We start from the raw sequence: 20,310 nt of genomic DNA on the forward strand, positions 1-20,310 counted from the left end.
TATTTGTAAATACAAATCTTGTAAATACAAACGAACTACGTGCACATCATCTGATATATTAAAAATCCACCAACTCAATTATGAAAACTGGAAAAACTGTGTTATTTCAATTGTACTAACAGTGACATGTAGTCAGACAATACTCAGTTGCTCCATTTTAGTCATCATATTTAATTAAAAAACACAGGAATGTTGATGACAGGAGTATTTCTATTCACGGGGAAAGCTAATCCAATGTTTCAAGCGTCATATTTACATACTCTATCTGTTGGGGAAAATCACAGTGGTTCTATTCACGCTGAGTACCATGTATCAAATAAAGCATACATATGTACCCATTATAAATACATTTTCAAAGAAATCCATAAAAAGACAATGCAATAGGTCCCAGATTTCAAACAAAATGTCAAATTAAAATGACTTAAATACCCAGAGGAATGTAAACATTACATGTGTTGTTAAAAAAAACCCACTTTCCCTCATTATGCTTGGACACTGCTTGAGGCTGAGGTGAGATAGGTGTCCCTGAACGCAATAAATCTTCTTTGAGTGACCACAGTGAGAAGGGTTAAAAACATGCCCATGAGAATGAAGACTGCTTCTTGGATAGTTCATCGAATCTCCCCTACCAACTGGAGTCAAAAACCCTCTTGCACATGTTCGAATTCTCTTGGTGGAGAGGGAACTCGGAGCCGGGCACGAGCTGCTTCCTGCCTTTGCGTGACACAACACTCTTCCCAGACGGCAGGCTCTCATACGTGGTCAGGTATTCACTGAAAGTGGGACAAGAATTTGGATTAGGCTTTGAATTTTCTGATTGTCTCGCTCGAAAGTTGTTTACATGTGCTATTTTATTTCATTTGTTGAAACTATACAGAGGAAGGAATACTGTCTGCTAAAGGAGTCTCACAGTACCTGAAGGGAAAGGTAGCTTTGTCCATCTGCATGCAAACCAGGAAAGGATACTCTGAGAACTGGACAGTGGTGATGAAGTCCAGCGAAGCCTCTGTTTCGAAGCTGACCTCCATCCCGGCTCTAACAAAGTCCATGTCAATGGTCACGTTGCCAGTGACCACTAACGCACCCCTGTGACCAAAACCAGTTAAGAGTTAAAAAAAAAAAAAAAAAAGGTCTCCAACCAACTAAATTCCATGTGTAGCTGAATGTTTTTGATCAATATTAAGGACCTCTTTCATTTTTGTGGCTTATGGTGGTTTCTTTCTATGGCTTAGCATACATTTGCACCTCAAACACAGTTTGCCATGAACACAGAGGCTCAAGAGTAAAACAGTTGGCTTCCACACTCACAAGAACATTTGCCAGTGGAGTCTCAACCAATGAAACAACTTCTCCTTATGGTTCAAATCAAAGTGTGCGCCGTCCGCTGCAAATTCAGCCTCTGTAACTTTGCCCATGCAGGCATGCCTTGGCAAAGATGCCACTGTGGTTTGTTCTGCTACTATAGATAGCCTCCCACTCTATTATCAGAGTGGAAGAGGTACAGCTATGCTGATCCATTCACCTGCCTCTGCCATTCCCCTGCGCACAGGGATCAACTCTACCAGAAGTGCCATCCAAGATGTCACCTTTAATAGCTCTCCAAAACACTGACAAACTAAACCTGTGAGGTGTACTTTGAAAATCTGCAGGAACATAAAGAGACTCAAAAACATGAAAGGTCTTGGCTTTGGTTCAATCAATATCGTACAGCATCAAAACCCCCAAATCATGTGTCATTTTTACCTAACCTTGACCCCCAGAAAATCCCATCTGGTTGATCTCACAGTCATCTTTTCCATCTTTCCTAACACACTGACAATGGAACTGTGTGTCCATTAGTCATGACACCGAGGGGTGCTAGAGAAACTTGCAAATGCTGTTGTTTCTGGCTCTAGGCGACAGACATGAGGGGTCACTAATGTATGCTTAATTATCAGGCATAGGAAAATTTCATAGAATTTGAATGATCAAAAAGGCATTTTCCTTCCTATCCCATTTTATCATCAGATGCTGTGATATATCCAATATTAGCACGATGATATGTTCCATATTCAATGGCTACTGTTGTGTGTATTGACAGTAATGTCCTAAAATAGGGAACCAGGAGGGATGACAGAACTGACGCAATATCCACACATAACCACTGATGAGACAGGCATGAACAGTCGCAGACACAATTCTGGAAAATGTCCAGTGTAGCCGTGGAAGAAATGAATCAGGCATCACTTATAGGCCTTCTAAAGTTTGCATAAATCCAACATCAACATCAGTCTATTTACAGCACAATGACATACCCTGTCCTTCTGACACGACTTCCCTTTCGATCATAAAAGTTGTTTTTGGCAGAGAATCATGACTATCACAAGGCCTTTGCCCTGCATTTGCATTACACACTCAAGAACCTAAATATAACAGATAGGTAAGTGAAAAGGTGCACCCAGTGAGATAATTTCTTATCTCAGAGTTGCACTTAAGAGGCTGTGACCCACTTACACAATCAATAGCAAATTATACAAAAGACTTTTCTGAAATAATAATTCCTGTGGTGGTTAAGCCCGAAAACACAACTGTAGCAGTCACATGATATTGCTGTAATATCTTTACATAGTGTCATCCTACAACCCTCTGGACTCTACCTGTTGTTGACGCTGGTCTTGGACTCCCTGTACCACAGACTGATCTCCATGCCTCCAGAGATATCAATGGCCAACCCTCCCTGGAACTCTGCACTCGCCTTCAGACCAGACTGGAGCTGGATGACCTGGAGGACGGACAATGAGCAGGAAAATACGAGACAATGACACATGAAGCAATGAGAGCAATGTCTGAGCGTGGCTTCTATGTCAGTGATTTGGCTGAGGAGTGCTGCATTGCTTCTTGGTGTCAAGAGAGGTGCATTTCTCATTGAGAGAGCATTTCTCATTGAAAAACAGATCCGTTTGTGTTGGCTTGTTTGGTTGGGTTATTGATCACTAACAGTCAAAAGCCAATCTCTCTTGTTTGCTTTTGATACTAATTATGGAGGCTCATTTTACCACAGAATTTATGTTTAAAAAACTGTTAAAAAAAAAAGAGCTCCCATTAGTGGGTTTGTAACTGATGTGAGTACAGCAAAGGCAAACCCACAAAATGGGGGTTCATTTTAAATTCTAGAGGAGATTTCAAGGTTTCCAAAGGTTTCCTGTTGAATTACAGGGAAATATGTATAAAATTATTTACAAGTTAGATATTTTTGATGTACTGGTGCAGCCATAAAACAGTGGTGTCTTGTTGCAACCACCAGATACAGAATATATGAGCCACTGTCAGACTATATGGAAAGAAATTTTTTTTCTACCTTTGATGCCACTTAAGGGGAAATTTAAGGGAAGGGAAAATTGGAGTTCACGGGGTTAATGTGCTACATGATGGCAAGTGCTTACCTCAGAATGATCAGTCAGCAAGATGAGACCCTTTACTACATTCATGGGCTCCCCGGACATAGAGAACATTTTGGACATGAGGTCACTGTAACCCTTAAAGAACGTGACAGGCCGCAGTTGGACATCGAACAGCAGAGCCGACATGCCAGCAAAGGACTCCAAGTCTTCCTCTCCTTCGTCAGGTGTGGCAGCAATCAGGGACTCCAGGCCCTGGGCCTCAATTGCCACCTAAAAAATGAATGAAGAATTTTGAGAGCAGGCACTAATGTCTAGATATATGAGGAGATATTATGGTGATCTGCTCTGATATTTCACTTCATTCCACCAAACTTGAGTGACTCAAGTTATAACTCATATGCAACCTGGGATGAAAAGCAATCTTCACAAGAGTATTGCTACAACAGCAAGTTTTGCATAAATTACTGCAATCCATTTATAATCCTGTGTGATGGCTTCACCTGCAGACCATGTAGCACAGCTCCTTTACTAGCACCAAAAATATTCATGTTGCTTCTCCTCAGGATCCCAGAGCCAGAATACAGGATGTCCAGGCTGTATGTGGATGTAACATCAGCAGATTCTGCAGGAAGAGGATTGTTTTTATTTATTATTGATGTGGCATTCATTTACTGAGGCCATTAGGAGCATTTAATCCGTGTGCATGTATGGTAATTGTTGTGCAGGTACTTAAAAAAAAACATGGACAACAAGGCTCCATCTTGTAAACTATGGTATCAAAGCATGCTCTTATAATTATAGGTTGTGTGGCATAACTAATTATCCCTAACGTCATCGTTAAGGGTGGTTTCAAACTGCCTATGGTTTCTCCAGAGAAAACAGTATTGATGTATTTCCCTTTGTCTTAACTTGCAAAACTGGAAATGGGAGCATCTTGATCAACCTTCAGTAGGTCAGTAAAGTTATCATGAGCTGATTGTGAAAATATAGTGGTTATTTGGAATAAAAAAAAAAAAATCACTCACGTGCCATGAAGCCTGAGTATGCAGATGATGATCCAACTTTTGAAAAACGGTCATAATTATGGGAAATCATGTCCTTCATAGCTTTTCGCACAACTTTGCTGCAAAATGAAAAATGAATAATAGTAATTATCACACTGTGGACTGAAACATCAAATCAAATCCTGTGTATTGGTAAACTCCTATTTTTATTGCATTATTATTGTTTTGTTACACAAACATCACTCTACCGCATGGAAAAACTTGCCCTCTCAGTTGGAAATCTCTACAGCTTTGTGTTTCTATGTCCATCGGTTATCTACATCAGATACGTTTATTTACTCTATCATACCTGGCAGGCATCTCGAAATGGAGGATGTCCTGGATCTTAGAAAGCATGTATTTGTTCATTTCATGGGGCAGGCTTCCAATGGACAGCAGCACATTCTTGACTTCCATGTACGAGGGGTTGCTACTAAGAATGACATCAGCAGCAGCTGCCCTCACGTTTTTCTCATAGATCCGGCGATTCTGGTGGTAAACTCTGTTCACTGTGTGTTTTACCTAGGATTGCAATGCCAGAAAAAAATGTAATTTCTGCTGAAAAGTTCAATTCAGCAATAACACTCACACATATCATCATAATCCACATATTATTTACAACATGGCTTACCTCATCTGTAATGAGGCCGATGTCGTATCTCTGCAAGGCCGTGAGGGCGATAGTGCAGTATGCTCCCACCTCTGACTCGGCATATTTTGTGAGGATCGGGATGGCCTCAGGGAGCAAAGAGTTCTTCAAAGCCAGAAGGTACATCTGAACGTCGGCTTCAACCTGTGTGCTGTCAGGACCTTCTAAGATCATTTTCTTCACCTGGACCACTGTCTGAGAGATAAACACAAGGCAGAGAATAAACACTGAACTGCTGTATTCAATCCAGGTTCAGTGTCAGTCCACAGAGGCAAACTGCACTTTAAAGTCTGGAAGCTTAACAACAAGCATTTCTAAACAAGTTATATACCTGCTGTAACATGATACAGTCACATAAGAGGTAAGCTATCAATCAAGTGTGACTTATAATAAATGACATTATGTTGAAGACTCACCGGTAAATCGCACCCTCCTTTCTGACAGAGCTTGTGGACCAGGGCTCCCATGATAATCACCACTGACTCTTTGATATCAGTGCTGCCGATTTTCCCTTTGGAAATGTCCTGCGAACGTAACAGTTGCCATTACAAATAACTGCAGTTATATGTTGTACATCAGTGGTTCTCCCAGAGGGCCTGAGGATAATTTTCGGGACTTGCAAGATTATATCTCGCAAGGGGAAAAAAAATTCTACAAGAGGCATTTATGATCATGTTTGTTGCTGATTTTTTTTATCCATTTTTTTTTCTTGTAAAATTTAGCACATTAGAGCCTCTTTGTCTTCTCTGATGATTGAAATAAATGATACAGTCTGACTAGGTAAAATATTTCTTTGTTTGTACTGTTCACATGCACACCTAATGAGCACAGATGATGATTTGGAAATTTGGGCTAATGAACAAGCGAAGGTGCCAATTTCGTTATCAGCTACTGACGACAATTAAGTACTCACCAGCAGAGATTTCAGCATCTGCTCTGTGGGATGGGAGGCAAAGCCACAAGCATAGAGGAACCTCTCCTGCAGAACCAAGCCTTTGGCATCGGTGAAGTTGAGGAATTCCAGCATGGCATCAAGGGACGCGGCGGTCTGCGAGGAGGTGACCGCATCCACCACCTGAGGTCTGATGACGGGAAAAAATAACCATTAATAAATGGTAAATTGATAGTTGATTAAACTTGAACAAATAGTTAGCATGCAATGAAATGATAATTAATGTTTACTTAATATATTGTGAACTAATTATTAAGTTTAGTGTTGCACACGTTATGACATTTTATACATTATATTGAGTATTTGTTAATGCACACCCAAATGATTTGTAAACCTTTAAGAAGTCATTTGTAAAACCTCTACACACATTGCATAGATAGATGGACCAGATATTATATTATATAACACTTTGTTAATGGGTGATAATTGGTTTGCAGACCATCTCCAAACATTATCTGGAGAGCTATTATAAAGTTGCTACAGATATTAAGAATATTTAACAAATAGTGTGTAGTGCATCTTTAAAAATTATTTGAATGCAACTTTATAATAACCATCCAAAAATGTTTATAGATGGTTTACAGAAGAGTATTTGTTAACCATTCAACAAGGTATTATAATCATCAGTTACAACTTTATAATAACAACCAAAATAATGTTTATAGACAATTCACCGACCAATTGTTACCCATTAACAAAGTGTTATAAAATATCTGGTCCATCTATCTATGTAATGTTTGTAGATGTTTTCTTTCTTTTCTTTTGGGTTTTTAAATCATTAGGTAATCTTTAACAAATACTTAATATAGTATATAAAACGCTATAGTCTGTGCAATAATAAACTAGTGAGAATAAACAATAAATAGTTTACTATGAAGTAAGTAAACATTATTAGGTATAATTTCATTGTTTGTTAACTGTAATGATAGTTTAATCAATCGTCAATTTACTATTCATTAATTCTGATTATTATGAAGTGTTACCAAATCTTTGATCTTCAAAATCAGACCAATTGATTACAAAGGCAGAACAGAACAGAGTGAAGGGAAATGGTCACAAGTAATTAAGATGTAGGAGAAGAAGAGGAGTGTGTTTACAGGGCAGTCTTGCTGGCACTCTTCAGCACTTTGAGGACCTCGTCCTTGGAAGCCTTCCTCAAGCTCTGGATGAGAGCCAGGAAGCTGCGAGGAGCTGTGACCTTGGAGAGGTTGGCCGGCTCCAACTGCTTCTCCTGAGCCTGCCAGTGTTCAAAAAGCTAGGAGAGGACACAGAGGAGATAGGGCGTTAGGAGAGAGAGGACACTCTTCAGTCAGTAATAATAATAATAAAAAAAACATTTGCAAAGAAAATCTATTTAGAGTCACTGACTATTTTATAAGGATTTGTAGAGGTTTGTTAAAGCAGGTTATTAAAAAGAAGTAACTACTGAAGAACCAGCTGGCTACAGAAACATTATTCTTATCAACGCTCATTATCAATAAAATCCTGTTTATATGCAAGTATATGCAAGTACAGTCATGCAATGCATTAACTGAGAAGTGTTTCTATGTCAACATGCCTATCTGCAAAACACTGAGGAGTAATGGTTGTTTCAAGAAATGTATTTTTTTCTCAGTAATACACCAACTTATGCAGAAAGCTCCAAAAAGTTTACAAGTCATCATGGGTTTGTATCACATGCTGTTCTTACTCTGTTCACCAGAATGTGTCTGTCTGACAACACACAGACAGACACATGCCATCATGACGACATAACAAAAAATTATGTTTAAATTTGATGTTTGAAAGTTCAAAACCACTCACTGATGGACACCCTTTGCACTGATACTTGACTTTCTCAGCCATGATGCCAACAGCTGCCAGTTTTGCATCAAGGGACTTGACGACCCCAGCAACATCTTTCCCAGCAGCCTCCGCTGGTCCTGCCTCTTTCCCCACTAGCGTGAAGGTTTGCCTGGGAAGCAGGGAAATTAATATTGCAAGCTGCACTCAAACTCACACAGCACCACACATTTTCTGTCCCTTTTTATGCCACTTACCTGGACACAACTTTAGCTGCAGTGGACCTCCGGGCATTGACACTGAGTGTGTGTGTCTCCTCAGCCACAGCTGACTTGATGAAACCATCCTCAAGTGTGAATACTGTAACAGAACTAGCCTTCTTGCTGACACCCAAGACCTGAAGGAGAACAAATTGAAGCGGGACGTGTTAATGACTCTGTAGCATTCCTCCTGCAGCACGGTGAATTGAGTCTGGGCGCTTACGAACCTGACTGTGTGTGGTGAAGCCGGTCTCTGCAGTCTTACAAGTGTCCAGGAGCTTGGTTCGTGTCACCTGCCCCTTTACTCCTTTGTACTCAATTGTGCACCTTCCAGACACGTCATTCTGTTGCCAGATTTGAGACAATTGATGTCAAGAATGATATGTGCATTCATATATGAAAAAACATGAATACGGGTGAATAAGTGTGTAAATAAAAGTATCATGCCATTTACCTCTACAACCTTCCCAGTATTGGGCTGCACTTGGAGTAAACTGGCCACCCCTCTTTTCAAGTTCTTGATGATTGCAGGCTCTGCCCAATAGGAGTAAAACGCTTTCGCCTATAGCATACACATAATAATAAAACATCAAGGTTAATGCAATTTGAAATTCATGAGTAGTTCTCCAGAGTAAAATATGTTTCCAAACTGCAGATAACAACGCACTTCAACCAGCAGATAAAACAGCCATCTACTGATGCAAGCAACCTGCCTGGTGCAGCACACAAAGGCTCTCATCAGGGTGTCAGGTTTCTTTTACACACTCGCACATACAGAAACATGCACACTATGTCGCCGTGACATCATAAACTACTTACATAACATACAAAAATAAACAAGCGCTTCGTCAAGTGGAGGTCATACATATTCAGATCCAGGAGAGCAAAGCTGCGATCAAACATGCAAAAATCTGCAGCACTCTGGCAAAATTGATCGGTTATATTTACTCATTAATTCATTATAGATATACATTCACAAACAGACTTCAGAGCACAGACTGGCATGGATGGATCACTGACATATCTGTCTATTTTAGCATTATTTATGTTTTTGTCAGTGCCACATTGTTTAAAAAGAGACCTGGTGGCTCAGATGGCTTGGACAGATCATCCATCCATCCAAAAATAACAAAAATACCTGCCAAGTTTGTAATGGTGTAATCATACTTCAGATAGGAGAACATACAGAGGTTAGATAAATGTGAATCCCTGATCATTTGTGCTGTTTATGGTCAGTCTGCGTCCAATATGTGATGCATCTTCTGTTGGTAGTCTCTCATTCTGACCAGATTTTGCCCCAAAGCACTCTGTGGCTAAACTTTAGCTCAATGATTGACGAAGTGTCTCGGTCATGAGCACACAAAGCGGCGCATTACATCATCCCACACCGTCGCCTGTATGTAAATTTATTTGTGGCTCCCAACCACAATATCAGAGAGGCTCACCATAAATAGATCGCCCAGTCTTACTCTGTGTACTGTTCCTGTCCCGGCCTGCCATTGGTATAAATAACTTAAAAGCTTGTAGGAGACTTTACTGTGCCAGAGTCATTTGTTCTTTGGGGTCAATTTATTAAGCTAGAAGAAGAAGCAAGAGGCAAGAAGAATCTAAGAAGCACAATTTTATCTTAATTTTGCAGGTTTTTTCCAGCAGAGGTTAACTTAATTTTCAGCTGGGGTACAACAGTTATACAATAACTACAGTTTTTTTTTTTTTTTTTTTTTTTTTTCAAATTTAAAATGATGACAAATAAACCACCCATAGGGTTTTTTTTTACTTGCCGTAGGGTAATCACAAACATATAGTGATAATTAGACTACAAAAAAAAAAAAAAAAACTAAATTCACTGAACTACATAATGACAAAATGGTCATTTGCTCTCACAACCTAATAAATAAACACAATTAAATTAGTCTTATGTGTATTTTCTTCAGTGGGAACTGTTTTGCCATAGAGCACTACAACCTCAGTCCTGTCTTGAGTCTTGAGGTGAGACATCTAGCAATCAGCCTTTTAATTATTATTCTTCCTGTGGCTTTTATGCTTTGTTAGATAGGACACCGTGGAGGTTGATAGTAAGCATAATTGAATGAGGGGATGATATGTGACAAAGGTTGTCAGCTTGGCGTGAACACACCACAACTCACCACCAAGTAGTACAAACAGTGCACACCTTATCCCAAGCAGCAGCCTTTCCTGAAGACAGTCTTATGCATTCATTGACCCTCTGAACCTACTGACCTTTGCACACACACACACACACGCACACACACATCTGTCTGGTATTTACCCTGCCAGCATCATCACACCAGCACATGGCAAAAAAATTAACTGATACTCAGTCTTGACTCTGTAACATAGCTGAGATCAACATTTTTCACTGGTGAGTCATTCCCATATTATTTAGATACTGCTGCCATTATAATCGCTCTGCAATACCTACCAATAAAATGTTTTAATTTTTTTCTAATTTGTGTATTAACTGTGACAGCAAAATGCGTTTTGGTTCTACAAGTAAATATTCTGAATATTCTTATTCTTATGATGAGGTCCAAATAATACCAGCACAAACAGGCAGCCATTACTGAAGATTCTTCTCTGAAGGTACGTATGATTTAATACTTCGATGTTTTGCAATGTAAACTGCCCAACATGACGCCCTGGCTCCAGAAAATTAGAGAAAGGAGCGCAGAAAAATCCACGACAAGTGCCAAGAAAAACAACTTAACATCTGCACTTACACAAAAGACATAGCTGCTTGTTTTGCTTCAGTGAATGCATAAATAATCACAAACCTCAATCATTTTGTCTTATTATGGGCTGTCAAGAGTGCTCCCCCTCTCTCTGACAGACAATTACAATATCCACATAGCTCCTACCTTTCCATTTTTCAGATGCACCAAGAAAGGCTTCGTCATAGCTGATAGTTTGCTCTTCCCCATGATGCTCTCTGCTGTTGAGCCATGAAGGATGTTCTTCTTCTCGGGCCGATGCGCCACAGGGTCGATCCTCACATTTGAGATCTATGGGTGGGAGAGAGGCAGCATGTTGAAGCTGTATGCATGGAAGCAGAGGACACTTTTGATGTTTTCTTCACTGGGATTTTATCAGTATTAGAGTGCAACGTCAACTCTCCAGCAGCGATTATGAAGAAAATACCAAAGTTGTGTGTGCAGTCATAACTGAGGTAATGTAACAGTGTAACGAGTCTGATTATTGGCAATATTTCACAGCTGTGCTCTATCTGACTGAGACTTTCTTTATTAACATTGCATGGACTGCACTGAGTATCATCTGTTTCATTTAAAGCTGTTTACTTGACACTATGTAATGTACTATGTAATGACATCATCGCATAGCATTTGCCTCTCTTCTGGACATGTGATTGTGCTGACATACCGCCAGACGAATCAGCTGGTCATCCTTGTTACTCGGATCTCTCCAAACTAGGTTGACATCCACATCACTTGAAATCCTATAGCCAGTGCTGCCCTCTTTTGACCCCCTGGCCCTGTCTACCAACACCTCAGTGGTGTAGCTGAATTTATACAGCTGGTCATTATTCAGCCGGGGTCCAGCACCACCACCTGAAGAAACACAGAAAGCACACGTAGAGAATAAACATGTGAGATGAATGGGATAAATGTGAGGGATTCTCAGCTATGTTCACATAGATTTAAAACTAGAACCAGCTGTAAAGAATGATATGAAAGCCAATTTCCATCATCATTGTAATTTTTAAACAAAATAAGCAAATTTGCAAACACAGGATGGACACAAACCCATAATAGTCAACTGTAGGTAAGGTGTTGTTCTAACAAATAGGCTGAGGTTTAAATTTGCTGTATTATGTATACTACGCTACTCCACTATGCTATACTATACTACAATGCTAGGTAACCAGTGACAGTACAACCACTGAAATGTTACATATGGCACAAATTTCTCAAGCAAATTTCAAGCCTTGATCAGAAACTTTTTCAACTGCTTTTTCTTTTCTTTCAATTTTGGTTCCCTTCCCAGAGGTAACCTCTGTGGACAGTGCCAAGGTGACTAGCCCTCAATCAACAAGTCATTAACAAGGTGTGTTGCAAGTCAGACAAGATAAAATCTCTCCTTTACTCTATTAATGTGAGCCACTTCATCAGATGTGACAATAGGCCACGAGGACAGGCACACTGACGTGTCAGTATTTGATTTCATCACCGGTCACCATTGAGAAACATGGAGCTGAATTCCACTAATACAAACGCAGCAGCAATTAGGCATCTGGGTCCTGAGACCTTTGAGGAAGAGCGAAATGCCACCTTTAACCAGAATTCACATTATTTTTTTCGTGTTTATGAACTATGAACTCTCTCCACCTGAGAAACCAGACTCTAATCTTGTCTGTGATGTCACCAAACAGGAGGATAGTGACAGTATAGGTGCTGTAATCAGACCCAGGGTGATTTACTCTCCATATCGATTCATTTTGGGGTTTCAGACTCTCAGTGACACAATGTAATGAAGCTTCTTTGGTTGCACAAGCACTACCAAAGATTTTGTAACACCACACAGTCAGTTTTTAATTCACTGACAGCAGAGAAGCTCCAAGTTGGAACTGCAGATGACAGAAAGGTGCTCATGTTTATGTCTTTATGTCCTGTTAAGAAATGACTGGGTTGACTAAGATCAAAGATAGAAAAAATATGAAACTCTGTTTTTTTCCCCTTTTTATCCAGTTTCATTCAAATACATATCTGCTCTGATACTGCAAGGCATCACACCAATTAAACACACAAATCAAATTAATGTACTAACTAATGTATTTTGTATTTATCAAATGTGCTGTTGCTTGAAAATATTCATATGTTTAGCTACAAAACTGTCCCTTAACAGTATTTATAGCTTGACATATTAGTACCCTCTACATTATAGATGTAGACAACTGTGCTCACATTTTCAGTGTTGTAGTTAAAGGATGATATACTAGATGATGTACTAGAAGATAAGTACATTTAAACTGAACAGATTAAATCGTGATGCAGGACCAGGCAGACCCCCAAACAACCTGCAGTAACATGTCAAAATGTAAAAAAAAAAAAAAAAAAAACATCAAACCATCAACTCACCTTTAGTAGAAGCTGATAAACAGGATGCTGTGCAAAGCAAGAACACAACAAGAGTTAACATCGTGTGTTCTCTCTCTGTAACCAGAGGGAACAAACCGGCAAAAAAGAGTCAGTGTGTGTGAACCGGCAATAAAAGGCCACAAGAAAAGGCAAAGCAAGTCCAAGCTGCAGCTATTATGTTTTATCGGAGGGGAGGGCAGACTCCAAACTCCAACCTCAAGTACTAAGTACGAGATAACCAGCAAATCATTAACTTGTGAGGCAGTGATTTGACAATATCTCCCACTATTGATAGATGCACCCGGGCCTGGAGGTGCTCTTTTATACAGGGGCCAGTAGCTGCGTCTGCGCCACGGCCATTTGATAGGCTCATCAATTAAAATGGGATTATCTGTTTGATGACATTGATCAAACAGCAGGACACCTCCCACAAGTGAAATGTAACTTTACAAGCAAAATATCTGCCTTCAGTGAAGAATATAAAAGCGTTAACTTAGACTTACTTGGTGATAGAGAGACGTCTTCATCTTGGAAACCTTTTACCTAAATATTTTCTTGGGATGTGTTTTGGCTAACAGTCGCTACATTGTCGTTCTCGCTTCGTGGAAAGAAGGAGGGCAGTCTGTCTCGGTGAAGCCAACCACTGACTGAGGCAGAGCATCAAATTACAACATTTTTTTTTTTTTTTCAATGGGCCGAAATGCTGTATGGACTTGTGCTACAGGCCAGTGTGTTGGCAATCAGTGCAGCTTGTATGGATGGATTAATTTCGCGCTGTTATGCAAATCAGTATTGTTGAGAGACATGTCACGTTTTGAACACCTGCACAACCTAAATGCTGATCTCCTCCACAGGCTAATGCAATGTAACGATGAGAAAACAGAGATAGTGATAATGCTCGTGAGTGGCCTGGTTCATATACTGTTTTAATCATCTGTGTGAATGAGGGGTGGGGGGGTGCGCTGGGTGGTGGAGCTAGACTTTCAGGGGCCACTTGATAGCCCCCTGGATCACTTCAGTCATCAGTGACAACTTCACACATGTTCCTCTATCTTTATTTATCTCTATTCTTTATTTAAATCAAGCAAACTTTAGAGTTCTACTTGCTCAAATAAGCTTCCCCATTTACCTAAAAAAAAAAAAAAAATCTCTGTAAATTTTTATACTATTTCCTCAGGGTGTCCCTATGGCTTATTTTGTGACCTTATTGTAGTAGCCTACTTAATATATTTGTATTAGGGACTTACTTGCTTTGCTGGTATGTTTGTATAACATCCTAAAATATGTAAGTATTATAAGACTTCAATAGGCTTGATGGTCTTGATTATTTTTCCTTTGAGTAAAAAGGTTTACAAATAATGTAGCTTTGTGATGGTGTAGTAATTTTAATCCTAAACATTGTTTTCAGAGGTGAGGCACATTAAATGAGCACATGTGATATTCAAAAAGTGACTCATGTTCAATATGTTAAGAGAGCACGTGAAAAATAAGTATACTTGGATAAGATCAAGAACAAGCAGCTAACTGTGAAATTACATTTTAAAAAAGCAGTGGTGCAAATGTATGACTTGAAGAAAATAAACACAGAAATAAATCATGCTAGGGTTTTCCTCCTGGAAGTGAAAGTCACACGAATATCTTTTGTGTGTGTGTGTGTGTGTGTGTGTGTGATGTAATCAGAGGAGCCAGAGGAGCCCTAACATGGTGAGTGACAAGAGGCAGCTCTCAGTATGTGGCAAGACAACATTTTGTTCAAATCTGCAGTCAGTATCCTCTATCCTGATGTAAACTCTATACAAGATGACGAGGAAGAGAAAATAGATCCTTAGAGCATGATATTGATGGTCTGCAATTTGTTTTTTAAAACAAAATATTGATGCCCAGCAGGACAGCAAACAATCAGTAAAAACACACATACAATACTGAATGCTGTGTTATCTAACAGAACAACCACAAGATGTGATAACTATTTGTAAGTTTTCATTGTCATAGACCTTTTTGACATGACTAGCAAAGTAAACCTCGGTGTTACCAATTACATAAATTAAAGTTCAGTTCCATTTGGGGATAATAGAGCCAGGGTCCTGCTACTGCTCATGCTGGCTTACTGGACTGGCTCTGGTACACTTACATGGTACAGAACCGTACTTAATTCTATTTGTAACACTTGTGTTTACCCTGATATTTTATGTCAAAATGGCTGCTGTTAAAACTGTCCAGGGTACTCTGTAGACTTTCAGTGCATGCCTTAATTAACTTAAGTGAGTGACATCTTAGTTGTGAGAAACTACTCCACGCACTTTGTCTTAAATGTGGCCACGAATATGAATATGCCTTAGCAGCCAGTGGGTGTCAGTATTAGTCTACTGAGATAACTGTTGCCTTCTGAGATGGTTGCCAGTTTGGAGCAACAGGTAACTCTGAATCCAGAGCCGTACTGAGCACGGACAACTTTAATAACTTTATTCCTTTTGACATGATGACAGAGTGTTTGCCTCTTGACTGTGCAATCATCCAGTGCTCAGACATCATCCTATCTCATCTTATCTGATGTTTCCTTCACTCTTCTGAGGCTACAGTGGACGTCTCCAATTAGGAAGCTGGTAGGTCAGCAGATAACAGCTGTGGAAGTCAATGTCCAACTACTGTCCCTCTTCTTCTTCTTCTTCTTCTTCTTCTCCTTTTTTTTTTTTTTTTTTACAGTTTCAAGTATGAATGTATTAATACATGAATGGACATTATCATTGAAAGTAACATCCTTTATTTTTCTTTAGAACATCTCCTGAACAATGAATAAACTACACTGCTACATCGTAATTATTATACCATGCAACAGAATAGAATAAAATAGAACAGAATAGGCATGTATACATACTGTTATGCACCAGATTAACAATTGTGTAATTAATTGTAAGAAAATGATATTTACCATTAGTGAAACAACAAAGCCTTCCTTTCTGGTTGTTTAACCTTCAATAGGGGAAGCAGTTGACTTCAGGGTGAATTCAGGTCAAATAATAAACAAAACCAACTTATATTCTCATTAGGTCTTCTACCTAATCCCTAACCAACAAAAGAAAGAAACAAGACACATCTGCTAGACCCAACTCCCTGAGCAAACCAAGACAGGAGAAAAACAAGTGAAAGAAAATGGCGATTCATCCCTTTGGCTTTGTGCTACAAGTGACTGATCTATTTACAGAATATACAAAGCATGCATTACTGTAAGGCTAAAGCTAACAACATACAGGCAAACAAACGTGATTGATCCTGTCACGTAAGCTTTACAAAAATCTGATTGGGAATTTTGTTTGTTGGGAAAAGTAGCAAGCATAAACAAAAAGTCCCCAAAATGAAAGGCTCCAATAGTTCTACACAGAAAGAAAGGAAGAAAGAAAGAAAGAAAGAAAGAAAGAAAGAAAGAAAGAAAGAAAGAAAGAAAGAAAGAAAGAAAGAAAGAAAGAAATCGTGAAGCTGCCAAAGCTGCCAAGCACCTCAACATGGGCTGGGAAGAGACTTCAGCAGGATAAACACCATTTTAAATAAAAGTGGAGTCCAGGGCGAGGTCACTGACAGCCACTATCACTCACAGCAGCTGCTCACCTGCAAATAACACACACCTGCTCATCATCACCCTTTGTGTTCCTTGAAGTCGGCTCTGCAGTGACCAGGAGACGCCACATTGACATCATTATGGCGTTAGATATGAATCTCCACTGACACTGAGAGCCAACTTGTTGAAAATGAAGTACACTTCAACTCCTTGCCTTAGGTTTATTAAATAATTAAATAACGCTTTGGGCTGAGGCTTCTTCAGGCTCTGCCCAAAACACTGTAGTGTGCTCAGCGCCCCATGCCTCCTCACTGAAATGTGTGTGCTCATTTGTGACCTTCCCTCCTCCTCCCAGCATGTATGATCCTCCTCTTCCTCAGTGTGCTTTATAGGAAGCAGTAGTCTGCGTGATCCACCTAAATGTCACTTCTTTAGTTAAACCATCCATCTGTTTCTCTAGTGTTGCATTTTCCTGGTGCACATAAAACACAGGAAAATGGTGCCTTTACCACCATCAACGAGAGCAGCTAGCCTGTCATTTCATCATTGTTTTGGAAATGACAAATATTTGACCTTACCCTCAGGAGAGGAAGCCATGGGCCATGCAGGGTTAAGAGCAGAGTCAGCAGGTTTTACTCTAACCAAACACTAGCAGGTGAATTTGTGAGAGTTTAGTTGTGCCTCAGAGGCCTCAGCCACTCTTCACACAGAAGAAATAATTGCACAAGACAAATTCTGGACAACCTTCAATATTGATTATATTAATATAATAATTAGCAACACATTAGCATTTCATTTTTCTGTGTGTGTAACTGGAGAGCGAGTGAATCTGCTCATGAGAGAGGAGTGATCAGAGGGACAGACTGATCACATCAGTGGGAAAGAGGCCACTTAGCATCGCTAGTCAACTTGTTTGGAGTCAAGAGTCTGGTCTGGAGATACAGAGCCACCTGGCCAAAGGTCACATCTCTGACTGTACAAACAGGTCTTCCTGATAACACAACAAAGAGATATGCATGTCAACTGTGAGCAACTAACTTGTAAATTTTGCCAACAAAATTGCCTGTTGAATAAAAGTGTGATGGGTGGGGAATTAGAAAGAGAGATCTACTGTGTGTCCGCTGTGCTGTGTATGTGACCCACCACTATCTTTGATGCACTCAACAAATGTCAGAAACAACAGAAATGAGTAAGGGATCTGAAAAATAAAATCCATCTGAATCAACAAATGAATAGCAGCACTACTGTTAGGTCACAGCAAAACTACTTGACTGAGGACTCATGACATTCAGATCACTTACAGGAATAAATCTCACATTTACTCTACAGCCAAATGATGGCCACCAAAAAGTAGAAATGAGAAAGTAGAAAAGTGAGAGAGGGGGAGAAAGAGAGAGAGATTTAGTTACATGTTGAAAACCATGAGCATCTTGCTGTAGCACATCCTCTTGTGCTGCTGTTTCATCCTGCTAAGATGCATCACACTTTTGCACTAAGTATGAAATAAGTATTGTAGCCTAATTATCTCTGTTCTCTGCAGGATAGTTTCAGACATGGTTTCAGACAAGACATTTTTATGACCTTTGGGCAAATCAGAGTGTTTCATATAATAAAGAGGTGTCTCATTCTGACACCACTGATCTGTAACACTTGCATGGGTGATACCAGGCAGATATCAGGCATCACGGTGGACAGCTGAGAAATACTTTCTAACTGTGTTATTATATAATATTTGTGCTTTATTAAACACCTTGCCATTATAGCTACATAAATTAAAACAGGATTTTGGGGGTATAAATGGAGTCATTTACAAAAAAGAGCCAGCAATTTCATCACAGATGTACAGATGAGCGTTTATGTGTCTACACCCAGTGCCATCCTCTCCAGTTCTTTGTCTCTGATAACTTCCGGACTGTCCAAATATTATCTCCACTGTATAAACAGTCATGAGGACATGACCCCCATTTACCTTTTTTGAAAAAATATAAATCAGAAATAAGCAATGAAGACCTGATTTTCATACCACATATTGACCAAATTAAACTTCCGTCAATTCTTACTTTTCAAAGTTTTATGTGAAGCCATTCATAACTTTTTGAGATATCCTGCTAATAAACAAACAGACAAACAAAGACACAACAGGGCGGAAACCCCTGCCCAGCTCTGTGGGCAGAGATAATAAAGATCACTTCTATGTGAGGTAACACAACTCACAGCACAGAACTAGGCACAGCAATTGAGTGACAACATTAGCAGGCAGTCGGGACAGTCATTGTCATTACTGCAGTCCTAATAGTCACTAAAGAAATTTAGAACCAAATATATATATATACATATATATATACACACACACACACACACACATATATATATATATATATATATATATAGTTAGTTAGTTAGTTAGTTAGTTTTATACATTAGATTTTTATTTTTAGATTTATATTTTTTTTCTTGAATACCCACTGTACCTGATGGACTCAAGAGCCTCATGGTGACAGTTTGACCAACAGCTATATCTGGTTATCACTGATAAGCAATAAGCATGTCAGCCTCATAAAAAAGCTGTGTCATGTTGTCATGTCCATGTTGGCGGTGGTTCCCGCTGGCAACACAAAGCAGGTGATTCTCTTGCCAACTTCCCTGTCGCCATGAAAGGCCTCAGAACGAGATGAGATAAAACGCTAAAGGAACAAAAAAAAAAAAAACCTGAGAAAGGTATAATTTTGTGTTGTTTGACCTGATGACATCATATCAGCTGTCAGGAGTGCTCACTATTCAGACAGACAAATTAATTATTTCTTCCTCACAGGGAAATAAAAGAGGAAAGATGATCATTAAGTGAATAACCAACCTTTTGGATGAAAAGACATAATAGATACAATTCTCACACTAATATATGGTTTTAATGCACACCTGCCAGCTAATCAGAGGAGAGTATTCACCCTGACCGTGGTGAGTTTCACCGTTAGGCCACATGTGCGATCGCAGGTTGAGGGTCGCTGCTTAGCGGGCAACAGATACTAGTGACTAGCTCAAGCTTCCAGATAATTCCACTCAAAATGAAATTTCCCTCACTGTATAGGGCTTGTCAGCAAATGAATGTCAAATGTTATCACAGAAAAAATGAAAAGAAGAGGTTATCGATTTCCTTCCTGCATGTGCACTAGATGGAGGTAGTGAGACACAATCCACACTTTATAGCATGTAACACACTACAATTCATTTGCAATGATAAAATGACACTGGAACAAGTTGCTCTTTCATTTCCCCATAGCTGCGCCATTAATAATAATTATTGGTGTTAGTAAAATGGGAAAATAGACTATTTCCTGCTAACAGGGGCAAGATGCATTCTGCTGCTTTGCTCTTTTAACCAAAGGAGGATGGATCAGCACGTGATGGATACAATTTGCCTGCGAAAAGGTAAAGTCTGACAACAGTGCATCACTTGTGTCAAGACAGAAGGCATTATATAATTGATGCATTACTTGAGGTTATCAATAACTGCACAAAAGAAACAAGAAACAACACAAGGCACTTCTATATGTACACACACATACACATAAAACTTATA

General features: G+C 39.4%; 1 protein-coding gene across 1 annotated transcript; it reads right to left on the minus strand.

Annotated features, from left to right (window-relative positions):
• Nucleotides 1-193: 193 nt before the first annotated feature.
• On the minus strand, nt 194-13,241 carry mttp (microsomal triglyceride transfer protein). The gene is made up of 18 exons (XM_030057932.1): nt 13,181-13,241; nt 11,466-11,653; nt 10,946-11,089; nt 8,521-8,628; nt 8,294-8,410; nt 8,064-8,203; nt 7,828-7,978; nt 7,122-7,279; nt 5,986-6,154; nt 5,489-5,596; nt 5,055-5,267; nt 4,734-4,945; nt 4,406-4,503; nt 3,881-4,002; nt 3,423-3,650; nt 2,637-2,761; nt 916-1,086; nt 194-773 (listed from the first exon to the last, which is right to left on the minus strand). The coding sequence occupies exons 1-18, from the start codon at nt 13,239-13,241 to the stop codon at nt 626-628; spliced, it is 2,661 nt and encodes an 886-aa protein (XP_029913792.1). The 3' UTR covers nt 194-625.
• Nucleotides 13,242-20,310: the final 7,069 nt, after the last annotated feature.

Source organism: Myripristis murdjan, chromosome 1 (genome assembly GCF_902150065.1).
Source record: "Myripristis murdjan chromosome 1, fMyrMur1.1, whole genome shotgun sequence".
In the NCBI taxonomy this organism is placed as follows: Eukaryota; Metazoa; Chordata; class Actinopteri; order Holocentriformes; family Holocentridae; genus Myripristis; species Myripristis murdjan.

Excerpts from the sequence above, each read along its gene's own strand:
- mttp (XM_030057932.1), bottom strand. The coding sequence starts at position 13,241 with ATGTTAACTCTTGTTGTGTTCTTGCTTTGCACAGCATCCTGTTTATCA. Across the intron at positions 7,280-7,827 it reads AGTGCAAAGGGTGTCCATCA|CTTTTTGAACACTGGCAGGC; the intron begins GTGAGTGGTTTT and ends GTCCTCTCCTAG. Across the intron at positions 774-915 it reads AAAGCTACCTTTCCCTTCAG|TGAATACCTGACCACGTATG; the intron begins GTACTGTGAGAC and ends TCCCACTTTCAG.